Below are 13,694 nucleotides of genomic sequence, written 5' to 3' on the forward strand. Positions count from 1 at the left end.
GCCAACACCTCCCTCTCCCTCTTAGCCACCAACAAATACACACATAAACACACTCACACTCACACACACACACACACATGACGTCAGCCGGTTAGCCACGCTTGCAAGTCTTCTTAACTGGTTTGCACATTAATTTAGATGCTTTCTTGATGCTCGTCGAGTTTTTGGCTGTAACATTTCGGAATTTATTCACACATTTTGCGTAGGCCTACAAACCCAGAAGCCTACTAAAGCGCCGGATACTGAGCGGGCAGGAAAATATCAGCGCCCGCTCTCTTATCATCGTTGGAGCCACTCAAAAGCTGGCTTTCAATTTGCGACCGACTCCGAATATAGCAGGGGGAGAATTGAGAGAAACTAAAAAGATCACGTGAAACCAATGAATCACCTGGTTCACTTGTGGGGCACACTTTGAACTTGAAATTTTGCAACTCAGCAACAAAGTCAATAAAAATAAAAAACAGGAAAGAACGACTCTTTTCTACAAGCCGAAAATGTAATACTCTTGCAAGGGTTTTTATACAATAACTTTAACTCGTATCGATGGTATCTCTTGGAATGATATAAAAGTAAACCGATTTATTGCAGTTTAGCAGATATGTTAGATGAATAAAGAAGCTCGTAATTGCTCGGCATAGTCAAGCTATGCAGGGATTCATTCGTGTACAAATTTATTCAGAATATATTGAATATTCCCATATCAAAAAACACAAAATAGTTCTCCATCATATTCACCATGTCAATTATACGATCAATACTATATTAGCTGTATGATATTGTGGTCCGACTCGGTCAATACAGACCTAGTTAAAGTTATAGATACTTTATCGATTCGACTTTTGATATGCTTCAAGAAAATATGAATATAGTTTTAAAGCGGCCGGAGACATCTCCTACCAAGCGTTACACGTTGTGTGACAACATTATAATACTCTATGCAAGTGTATACTAAAAGCGTTAAATATTTAAATAATATGACTGAGGGTACAAGCTTACAGATCAGCTATATAATCATATGCATTCGCTTGAGATACATTTCAGATGATCAAATGCCAACTACTGCTGCTAGCGAGTATAAAATAAATATAATATAGAAACTTCCATTGCTGGATATTTGTAAATATGCAAAGAACTATAAAAGTGTTAATTGCTACCGAGCAGGTGAGGATGCGCTCACGTTGTTGAGATGCCAACAAAAACATACGATGAGAGTATACTTATATATATATAGCTTTGTGTTTCTATAGTAGAATCTAGTTTGGTTTTATTGTGGATTTATCAAGATGTTGGGTAGTTCAGGTTTTGTTTTTATGAGACTTTGCAGTAGACCATGCAGTTCCTTATTAGCTTTGATTTGATTTTAGGTTTGAAATCAAAAATGCACAGCCAGTCAAGGCACATAAAAATAATTATCATTTTCATTTCTAGCTTTGTATTAGTATTGAGGTCTGAATGCCGTATTTCGAGTATGATAATTGCAAAAAAGTAGTAATAATTATTATAATTGTAAGCCACAACGACAGATAAAAAGCAATCATGGTCATCGTAAGGGCAATAATAAGCAAAACTCTTTGCGAAGAGAAATAAAACCAACTCAAATTATAGTATTATATTAGTTGTTATGCAAATTGTTTAGTAATAATATGCTAAGACTTATATTAAGCTGTTTACCCAGGTCTTTGTATCATGACTCCTATTATTTAAGTTTTAAGAAAATGATTATTTTATTTTATATGAAATGTTATATGAATTTCTTAAATAATCTAACAACTATAATATGTATATACTATATCGAACACCGACATAAATAAACTACCAGCAATATAGTTGAACCAATCTGTATGGCTGGCACAATCTATATTACCAAATTTATCTATTTTGGTTTTCTACGGAATACATTATTTCCGTACACCAATTAGACGACACAGGTAAATTGCAGTTCTTTGTGGCCTGGCTATTATCACAGCTTAAGATAATGCTCGTCTGTTACAGTTGCATTGGCTCGAAGACCTACTGACAGTTATGTACATAAAATCACGTGTTTATCATGGAATTTTTATGCGCGTGTCTCGGCGTGGGAGTCGCAATGCCTTAGACATACAAATCTGAATATTGTGTATATGTATACCTATCGAAAATATGGACACATATATATTCATGCAGCTATGTAGCTGTCTATGTGTGTCATGTGCTGTGGGCTGTATTGAAAATGTCAGAGTTCAAGGCTTTTGTAACTTCGTATTTATGTAACTGTTAGCTGGCACATAAAATCTGTTCACATATACACATACATTATCGTACATAAATAGCTAAAAGTCGAGGGACATGATACTTTTTTTGCCAAAAAGAATCGATTTCTTCGCTTGAATTGAGATTGTGGAAAAATTCCAGCTCTCTATTTACGTAGACCTCAGAGAATAAAGTAAGCCCAAAAAAGTTAATACATTTTTAGCTTTTAAATGAAACTTATATTAAAATTGTAGGTACTTTAAATTGAAATCAATTTAAAACATGCTCCCATTTTGAATGGGTGTTGAAATTGTGAATGGAAATGCATTTGACGATTGACAAATAAATTCACAGCATACTTTTGAGCTGGTAATTAATTCACGAGCTGAAATTGTAAATGGAGCTGCATTTGGCGCACTTGCGATCCACAAGTAAATGCGCAGTATACTCTTGGGCTGCCAAGTAACGAGCTGAACTGTGAATGGAGCTGCATTTGCGGCACTTACGATCCACAAATAAATTCACAGCATGCTTTTGGGCTGGCAATTAAGTCACAGCTGCCTGACAATTCAACAACTAATTAAAAGAGTGTTGCCTACTTGTGTATGTTTTCTAGTCCAGTTTGACTATAGACAAAGTGCATTGTGTGGAGGAAGACGCTTTTGTTCCCACGCAGTGCGCGCTGTGTGGGCTGAGAGGAGGGTGGGGCAGCGTGGGCGAACGCGTGTATGTGTGTGGGCAGCTATACAAATAAGCTGGACAGCTACGGGGGTGGGGAAAAGTACCCGAAACAGCGGAGATATCATTGATTTTGCTGCTGGTGCAGCTTCAATGGGACGCGTATTGTAGGCGTCTATTGCGTCACAGCAAACCTTGAACTGCCGGTTGGCAGCAGAGCAGGGAGGTGTATGCGTGCGTGTTTGTGTGTGTGCAGCTTGTTGTATTTGTGGGCGGATGCCCCACAAGTGCAGCCAGGCAGACACAGAAAGGATAATGCAAAAAGGGAATATGTGTACATACATATGTCTGAAACTTACCAGTAGATCTCATTCGAGGTAATCATATTGGTGGTCTTGTAGTACTGGGCTGCCGTGTAGCTGCTCATTGTGTAGATATATGTTGATTTATTTATGTATGTATAGTATATAAATATATGCTCTTTATATTTGGTATGTAGCTGATACACGGGTTGTGCTAGTTAAGGCAGACAGAGACCCTTCAGTGCTGCGGGCCGTGTCTAATGAAACGGAATTGTTGTTGTTGTTGTTTTGGTTGTTGTGGAACTAGGTTCTGATTTTTATGGACGGTTTACAACACTTTGGCACCAGCGAATGATTACAGTGTTAATAATGATGTTGATAATGATTTTGACGAAAAATCAATAGACAGCGGTAAACATTTCACTTGGGTATCTATTTATGGCGGGCCAATAATTCGCGATATATCCGAGTATAATCGACTAGATATTTTAATATGTATTGACGTACAAGAAATCTCGCATTATTAACGCCCAATGGGCAGGAGGAGGCGACGACGACGACGAACTTGCCGGGGTTGGCCGCAGACAAACGAATACATACACAGGCCGCGGCGACGAAGGGGCGGGCAAACGAAATTGCAAAAAAAAAATAATAGGAAAAAGACAAAATGAAAAGCGGGGCAGGCTAGCCCACGCGCTAGGATACGATTACGAACTGGTATATGCACTAACTAGACTCTCGGAGCCCTAGTAACTAGGCACTAGCACACACTAGAACTTCAGGTTACATGGGCCAATGTATATGCAATTATATATATGGATGTAGAAAATGTTGCTAGGCGGAAAAGCGTCTGCGAAAAACTAACGTCGGCTAACTGTATTGTGAGACTGACTACTGAGCAGCGCGCCGCCGAGCTGGGAGCGTTACTAAAGGCGTCGGCAGAGCCAAAGCGGCGTCAACTGCCTCCAGATGAGAGAGAGCAACAACGACCCTCTAGCGAGAGAGACAGAAAGAGAGAGTGCGAAAGACTGAGCGCGAGAGCGAGCGCCCCTTTGCCCAACAGATGTGCGGGTTGTTTTTGTATCTGCGTCTCAGTTACTTTATGCCTGGTGGTTGCTTCCTTAAGCCCCTGACTTGCAATTTGCAACTGCAACTGCAACGGCGACGGCGACGGCAACTGCATTGCAGGACAGCTGCCGCAGCTCTCATTATGGCCGACAACAATTGCAGTTCATTGACGAACTCTCTCAACTAATATCGCAATTGTCTGCTAAATAGTTTTATATGTCCATTAAAATCATTAAAATTGAAAACGAGTTCCATTAACAACAATTGCCGAGCGCAGCTGAGAGCCAAATTGTGGCGGCTGCTGTTGTTGCTTGGAGCTCAGGGGGAGCAGCCAACCAAAGAGACAGCAAGAGCGAGAGAGGGAGAGAGAAAGAGAGAGCGTGTGCAATTATGCATAAGGGTGGCTGCGGATGCCGTCGCACATTTGCCTACGGCATGCGATAAACATGAGCATAGCGAATCCGGAATGTTTTTGAAGGAAAACAGCTTTGAGTGCCCGTGTCCTTAAGATGCTGCTCGCATAAGGGCAAGACTTTGAGGCAATTTATGGCCCACCCTTATTTGCCAAAAACTTGGGGTGAACTGAGAGCGTGTGCCAGACAAGTGAGAGCGCGCGCGGCATTGCCAGGCAAAAATGTAGCCACATACACTCGGAGAAATTACTTGAAAGTGATTGATGAGATATTTCACTAGGCTCTTTATGAAATTATGGAACATTAGTCGAGTATTCGCTATATTCATGTAGATATCACTAGGTACTGAAATCATTAAAGGAAGAAGGCAGACTTATCTAGTTATATTATGTGAAACAATCGTTTTAAAATATTCCTTACTTTGAAAAATATGGACAAGTCTAAGGTAAAGTAGGAAATAATCGAATTTTGTAAGTTATTATTTTCCCTATTCCATGTTTTCCCGTTTTTATTATAGTGCCTCTCATATATAACATATTTTGTGTTTTTCCTTAAATTTTACCATGGCTCTTACATATTTTGTGACCTTTATCACACAGCTTAGCAAGGCTGCAAACGGGTTTTTTAAACGAATCGGGTTAAGCCCGAAATTCCAATTTTTGCGTCTATTATAATCCGGATTAGTTGGATAAAAAACAGCCAAATCTAAGCCTGAACTGAATTGTGTTAAAAAAAAAAAATGCTTTAGCACAATACAATTTTTTTTGCTATTTTAAAAATATGATTTTATAATTTCCAGATATAAAAAGATGTAAAATTAATAATTATAATATTAATAAATTTATTTTTTCTATTGAAAACCAAAACAAAATATTGTGGACACCATTCTCAGGCGTTAAATTCTGATTGCAAGCTGGGAGTCCATGATTTGGGCGCAATGTGAGGCCCAGAAAAATGACGAATTGAATTGAATTCATTGAGAACTCCTTTCCCTGGTCTGTGCGTGCTCGAGTGTCTGCTATTGGTCGGGGTTGGTGGCTGTCTGCACTTTCTATGGCCCCGTTGCATGCAATGCACCCGCACCAACAACAATAATAATAACAAGAGCAACAACCACTTGGCGAGGTTACCCCAATGCAACTTCCACATTGACTTTGGCTACGACTGCAATTCTTGTGCGCGCTTTTCAAATAAACAGGCGGCAAAAAGTATTTAATAATCGCTAATAACAATAACAACAAGAAACAAGAAGTGAGCCTCGAATAATGGCCAACTGCAAACTGCAACCGACAAGACAACACCACCTACTACCTGCACCTACCCTCCCCTCACCCAACCACTACCTTGTTTCTTTGTGCATTTTATTGTGTGAAAAAAAAATGAATAAAAAAGAAGTTCAAACTTTGAATGCGCTTCTCATGGATTCATTTGTTTCCATGCTCTTTTTTAGTTTTGAAGCGCGCACCAAGCCAAGTGGATAAGTTACACAGGGCAGGGCAGAGGGATGGGCGGAGGGGCGGTATATAGTGTGGGAGCTACATGAGCTGGTTGCACGCCCCCGCCCATTGAAATGGGTCAAACGCATTAGCCGCACGACAACGCAGCGCATCAGAACTGCAACTTGCAACCAACTTTGAACTAGATAAAAAGTTGAGCAGCGACCCCCCGCCAACCCCCCCTTCTCTTCACGGTGTGCGGCAAAAGAAGACAAACAAACAAACAGTAGACCAAGGAAAAACAAACTCAAAGAATGCTCAAGTGTAAACAAAAGCGCAGCAGATCAACAGAACGAGGAAAACAACCAAGAGTATGCTAGTCGAGGAGATACCCTGTAAGCAGTGCAAACGTCTGGAATATTCGAAATTTCGTTTGTACACACACATCAAAAGCATACAAACATATACGTGCTGTGCTTCTGCTCCCCACATTATGAGAAATGCACTCTTCTTTTATGCAATTTTCCAGGCTCAAATATGGCAAATATATATATGCGGATCTAGCTTTAAACTATGTTAATTTTGGACAGAACTTGGGAAGCTACCTAAGTAATTCCTATATGAAACCCCACATACCAAATGTTAAGCTTTAAAAAAAACCTTGCCTTAAAATTGATAAAATATATAAACACATTCTGCGTATGATACACTAGAATATATATATAATATATATAAAATGTCAGGTCTATAGCTTTTGGTTAAATCGACTCAGCTATGCTTGTTGTTCAAAATAAGTATACCTTATATATCTGCGATTAGAGGCGCCTCCTTCTGCCTAATACACACATTAGCAACAAAACATAATACCCTTTTACCCCATTTTCAATTGGGGTATAGGGTATAGGTATAAGAAGATACGCTGAACGCATCTCACAGAATTATCATCGAAATAAACTCGCAATGAAAATGGAAATGGAGGCAATCAGACAAAGAGACATCTACAGAGAGGAAGACGAGCAACTTCGAGTAGGCAAATGCCAGAGCTTGAATAATGGAGTTGATATGAACAAAAGAAAATTTCCATTTTCGGTGCAAGATGACAAGTTATTAGCTAGCCGAGTGCTATCTGAGATGAGAAACAAACCAACCAATTGCTGGCATCAAAAGTTTTACCCGTTCGAGCCAGCTAATTAAGTAAGAGAAATAATCAAAAAAAAAAAAAAAAACTGTTGCAGGCAGTCGGAATGAGAGCTGTCAGTCAGTTGCACAAATTGTGAAAATGGAGCAGCTGCCGCCGGAGCGAATCCCTTGGCCACGCTGTGCCTCTTTGTCATCCGTGTAAAAGTCAGCAAACGCTAAAGAGCACACCACAAGTGCCAGAGTGGGAGGCCGGGAGAGCAGGAGAGTGGGAGATGACGTGCAGCAGTGCTGGGGCGGAGTGCAACAACGCGAAGTGTACTTCATGATGCAGAACATGCTGGATAACATGTTGGGTTGGAGGCGCCTTAAAACACGGTCTTTGACACATTATAAAACCAGATGCAAGTCGTTATAGACTACTAAACACCCTTCCCTAGCGACCTTGATGAGCTGTGCTTATTCGGGGACTGAAGAGCTGTGATATATGTACCTTCTATATGGTGGGTCATACGATACTTAAGCTAGGTAGTACCATATTTAAGATAGTTATATTTGCATTATTGTGTACGTTTAAGAAATAAGTATTATTTGATACACTTATAGAATTTGAGTCAATGTATTCAGTAATTTAACATTTTTTTTTTAATTTTGCCAATCCAAATTCTTTTCCAATAAGTAATGCCAGTTGTTAAGCTTACAATCTAAATAAATATTACCCTTTGGTAAAACCAAGTTATTTAAAAAAAACTATGAGTATTTATAGCATTTTTATCTTGTAATTATGTGGACTTATGATTGCCTTTTAGAAATACCCAATGGCACTTGTCAGAAATCTTATCTTATCCCAACAGCTAACTTTTTTATGTCTAAGATTGCAAAGTAATAAAAGTCCTTAAAAACAAAGAAAACATTTCTTAAATGAAGTCTCACTAAACAAATAGATAATCAAATATGGTAAAAAACAAGTTGTTTACTTGTTATAATCTCTAAGAGCTAAAGAATCGAAGAAATCGTATGTTCCCAACTAAAGTTAGTTACTTTTGCAGATTTGATATTATAAATTGCATTCCCCGAGCAAACTTTCAGCTTGAGCCTACTCCCAAAGGCCTTAGGCCCCAAGAGAAGGGTAGAGCATCAAGATGTTGCACAAAAACAAACAAAAGTGCAGTGGAGAAAAGTGCTCATACGCCCGAGCGTTTTTCCAGTGGGAAAGACGCATGTAAACGCCCGCGCAGCAACAGATCCCGCACGCCCCCCTCACTGGTCGGTCAGGGACCCTCCAGAGAGAGAGCGCTGCAGTCACTCAGCTGTAGCTGCAACCAGGGCAGGATAAGAGTGGAGATGGGTGGGGAGGGGAGCGGAAGGGGCACAGGACGATGACGTTTCGCTAGGCATAGGCAAAATTCTGTTGAGATTTTTCTGCATATTCGCAATGCGAGTTGAGAGATGGAAAATGGGCACAGCGGCAGTTTGTTTGGTTGCATCAACGCGTCATCCCCAAATTGTCATTGTGTGCGTGCGCGTGTGTGTGTGAGTGTTTTTTTTTTTGGGTGCGTTGCCGCCTCTTTGTATGTGGTGGAATACTTATACAGTTTGTTAAACTCTATTTTTAGAGCGTTTGCGACGCGGCGGCCACAAGGAAAATCTGCGTTGCCTTGATGTTGTTTTAGACACAGCGCTTACGTATATCGTGTAAATATATATATAAACATCTGAAGAGTGTGAGTGCGAGTGTGTGTGTGTGTGAGTGTGTTTGTGGGGGCGCTTGTTGGCTTAGTTATTGGATCTGCGAGACCGTGTTGCATGCTGTTAATACGACAAACATGAATCGAGACTTTAAAGCTAGTCAAAAAACATTTGGGAATAAAGCTTGACGCTCTAATTTGTCACGTCGAGTGGCAGCAACAGCAGCAGCAACAGAAGCAGCAGCAGCAGCAGCAGCAGTTGCAGTGGGGGAAAAGCGGGGGCTGTGTTAATTGGGTGGCGTAATTAAAATGCAGAGAAAGATAGAGAGTGAGAGAAAAGCAGAGAGAGACACGTTGTAAGGTGTGTGCTTGCCACTGGGGGGTGTTGCAGACGATGCTACGCAATTAACGGTAACTTGATTTTCATGAAAGTGCCAATGAATGCGGCATGCAACAGCTATCAAAGAGCACTATATATACCTATATATATATAGTATATATATCCTACATGGGTGTGGGTGAAGCCTGGCAAACGGTCTGAATCGATACGAGACTTGGTTTCCCTTCCCACGGCCACACGTCGAACTCAATAATGATATTGCTGATTGTATTGATGATGATGTTGATGATGATATAAATGACGTTGATGATTTCAAGCCACAAACCGAGTCCACAGGTCTGTAATATAATCACAAGTCCGGCAGGCAAAGCAACTCTCTAAACAGCCGACTGCACCAAAGAGAGTCATAATACGGGCAACTAAGTAGAAACAGCATTTGCAACTGCAACAACACCAACAAACAACAGACAACAACTGCAACAACAATAACAAGCGAAAACAGTAACAAAAACAGTAACAAGAAATCAAAACAACTGATTCGAGCTAACGACGTTTAAATGCACTTAATATTATTGACAGAAGATTGAATTTCGAAATTCCTGTGGAAAAAAAAACACTAATAGATTGGCCAGGAAAGGCTAAAGAATGAATTGTTGACTCAGATTTGAAAATTCAGCGCCTGAAGTAATTTTTTAAATGGAATAATAATTAAGTGGCAAATGAAGCAATTGTTTAGAGAAACGGAAAAGATGAATGGGCTTGAAATAGATATTTTATACCTGTTTGTTTATAAAAATTCAATTTATAAACCAATAAATAAAATAGTAAATATGTTATAGACACTTTAGAATTTGTGGTGATGCGTATTAAGTATGTTAGCATATTATTATTTTCCACTATATTTCATCATTTATATTGATTTTAATCTTTATAATATTGGAATAATATTAACAATGATTATAATATTAAATGAAGTTACTCAATGAAATTCTAATAAATGTTATGTTTTATATTAAAAACGAAAAAGAAAAGATTTTGTAATTTTCGATAATGCAATTTAGGAGTCATAAACCTAGTGATATAGGTTTTAATTTAATAATTGGATTTATATATTATATTAAATATATATTATATTTATACGAAATTGATGGATTATCTAACATGCTTTAAAATCAAGCAACAAACTTTAAATCTGTTTCTTTCCTCCGAAATTTGTACAATTTATTTATATTTTTTTCATATTAGTCCAAGCCTTTTGACTTAATAAAAAACATAAGACGCAATTCTAAGTTTTAGTTTATAAGAATACTTTTAATCAAATAGAGCACTTCATTCATTCAATTTTTCTAAACAGAAAATTTCCCAAGTTGAACAAGTATCGGGATCTATTTTATAATGAACCATATAAATGATATTTATATTCATTGATTAATGTAGATATATTTAAAACATTTGAGCTAGCCGTTCTTCCTTTAGATCTCCCTTTCTTTCCACACATCTCAATCGCCTATTCATTATAGCCTAAATACATGTTAGGGTATTCAACAACTGGTTGTCAGCGCTGGGCAGCAGCTCGGACGGACAAACGGGCGGACGGTCGGCCAGAGCGGCAAACGGGCTATATACTTGTACTATGACGACGTCGCTGACAATCGATTAATGGGCCACATAAATGGCTATCTTCTGGTTGGTTAGCCGATTCGTTGGCTTGTTTCTTGTTGCTGTTGTTGTTGTTGTTGTTGTTGTTGCTGGTTGACCAACTTGGCGTTTTGGCCGGGTCCCTCGCTCGCCCAGTGTCTCGAAAATTGAATTCGCTTTCAATTTGCATGTTTTCGTTTTACGTTTTCGGTTGTGGATTTCGCTTTTTACATTTTTCGTATGAATGAAATAAACATAAGCAGCATTAACAACAAAATACGAATATATATGCATGTGTATATATGTGCTTAAATATATATTCATATTTGTATTTATTGTGGGCGTTATTTGAATGCGTTCAGCGGCGCCGTTGCGACGACGCTTTTTGGAGTGGTCGCTGTCGACGCCGACGTCGCCGCTGCTGGTCACCAATCTCTTGGCGACTGCGCGCAAATGGAAATGGAAATGGAGATGGGAACGGGGAGTGAGGAGGTGAATGGCGACGGCGGCTGGCCGCGTGCATTGACGTTGGCGAGTGGAGAGCAACAACAAGTTGAGGCTGCAGCAGCTGCTGCTGTGAGCTGCGAGCTGGGAGCTAAGGTCAAGCCCCGAGTGCCTCGGGCGATGAGTGATGAGCAGCGGCAGCGACAAGGCGAACTTTGTTGTTGTTGTTGTTCGCGTTTGACACTAAGCCCAAATATTGAAACAGACAAGAAAACCTAAAAATATAAATCGCGAAGCATTCGTGTTGATGCGCCTACACACACACGCGCGCACACACATAAAGACATTTAAATTTACGTGCTTTTAATTTTCGAAAAATTAAATTTGAATATGCGGGGAGGAAAACTGCGCCCGCTGCGTTGTCGCTGCTGCACTCTTAAGACCGATAAAGTGTCGAAAGGGCGCGGGGTGGCAAGCAGGCCATGTTCGTGTGTGTGTGTTTTCGAGTGTGTGTCTGTGTGTGTGTGGAAATTAAGCAACGACGCATTTTCTTGGCACCAGCAGCAGCAATTGGGGCGTGCTGTTGTGCGTTTGGCTGGGGCATATAGAGTGCCTGGGGTCAGCAGAAGGAAGTACCAGATACTCGCCCGACAAATACGCAGCGAGGGGGAGGCATCGAAATTTGGGTCAACGTACAACACTCGCGGCCCACCAAATGCGTAACAAAAATCTTTTTCACATTCTGCTCTTCATATTTTTGTTCTGAATGTTTTTATAATTTTTACAAAAAAATTCATTTTTCCGTTTTAATTTTCCGTTTTGGGGCAGTGCCCCTTGGAAAAGCAGCAACAAAAAGTCAATGCGTCTTTTTAATTGCTGTTTTGAAATACATTTTTGCTGAGTTTCGTTTTTTATGGTGCGCCGTTAATTGATTGACGGCTTTGCCGGAGCCACGCGCCCTCAACAAATGACCCCAAGAGCAAAAAACAAAAAAAGTGCTACAAATTTAAATGCAGCTGACGCTGCCGTAGCAGGGCGAGAGGTGTGCAGTGGCACGAAAGTGGAAATGGAATTGATGGCATTGCAAAAGCAGAAGAACGGAAGCGCCTGTCACTTGACAGCCACATTCTTAAAGATTTCCTACAATCCACACAGCATGCCGCAGATAAGATATATGGCAGATTACTCATGCATGTTCACATCTCGAACATTATAGAATTAGTTAAACAAATTAGACGTAGATTCCGCTTTGAAGGCAAATACGAAGTAGATAAGTTTAATCTTCAAATATAATAATTTAAAATTCGTAGATAAATTGTTGATTCTAATGTTGAACAACAAATAACTTCAACAATTTATGGGATTGCAAATCTTAAATCTACAAATTCTGGAAACTTTCCCAAAAATCAAGGTTAGCTAACGATACCAATACAACATTTCTAATAAATTCCAATGTTGAATTGGGCTTAAAACACAAATAAATAAATACCATAGACATATAAAATAATTATTAAAAAATGTCTTGAGGCCAATATAAAAAATGATGAATTAGTCTTGTGAAATAATTTGTTTAACCATTTAAAGTCTTAAAATTATTCCAAACACAAATCGAATGGAAACATCGCTCAATAAGTTTGAGCTTCTGCCCATAACAATGCGCACTTCGAGTAGCTGGCTGGAATTAAGCTCTTCCATAATAAAATCAAATCAAAGGCAAATCCCACATTTTTTTGCCCCCTAAAAAGAAACTAGCGTAGACTTTTCGCCATTTTTGGGCGCAGGCGCGTGAAAAGAATAGAAGAGGAGCACGGGCTGAGGTGGGACGATGATCGTGGATCTAGTTAAAGGCTGTGTTATGGCCATGTTGGCTTGTTGAACTGTCAAAGGCTCAGCCATGAATTGACAATCAAATGCTGCACGAGTCGGAAGTTGGTTGCGACGATAACGAGCTACATTTTTACAGTTACAGTTCAATTTACATGGCCATCAATCATCGTCAAAGCCGCGGCAGCTCAACATGACAAAACAAAAAAAAAAACTAAGTTTTACCAAATTGATTACACTGTGCGTTTTGTATAGTCCAAAAAGTAATCCGTTAAGACTGAAGACTTGAGCTGTGCGCTTGCCAAAGCGTTTTTGCCATGTGAAATTCGCATATGAAGGCCGCCAGCAACAACAACAACAACAACAACAACAACAGCAACAACAACTTTAACAGCTCCAGACGCCAATGGCATTGTTTATTAAACATTTCAAAAATGATATAGCCAAGTGATTTTAATTATTATTCTTTGCTGCTTTGCTGCCGCTCGATGATCTCA

At 39.5% G+C, this 13,694-nt stretch overlaps 1 protein-coding gene across 2 annotated transcripts in view; it reads right to left on the minus strand.

Annotated features, from left to right (window-relative positions):
• The window catches only part of siz (Brefeldin-resistant Arf-GEF family protein schizo), a 36,843-nt gene that overhangs the window by 18,963 nt on the left and 4,186 nt on the right, over positions 1-13,694 (minus strand). Inside the window, exon 1 of one of the 2 annotated variants that reach the window (XM_064689856.1) lies at positions 3,267-3,349. The exons of the other annotated variant lie outside the window; for it this stretch is intronic. Coding sequence (XP_064545926.1) covers positions 3,267-3,334 — 68 coding nt within the window. The 5' untranslated portion in view covers positions 3,335-3,349. Of the gene's footprint in view, positions 1-3,266; positions 3,350-13,694 lie in introns of those variants that run through there. 2 annotated transcript variants of the gene reach the window in all.

This window comes from Drosophila montana, unplaced genomic scaffold (assembly GCF_035044405.1).
Source record: "Drosophila montana isolate Dmon_TW-CO22-7 unplaced genomic scaffold, ASM3504440v1 contig_3218_1, whole genome shotgun sequence".
NCBI classification, from domain to species: Eukaryota; Metazoa; Arthropoda; class Insecta; order Diptera; family Drosophilidae; genus Drosophila; species Drosophila montana.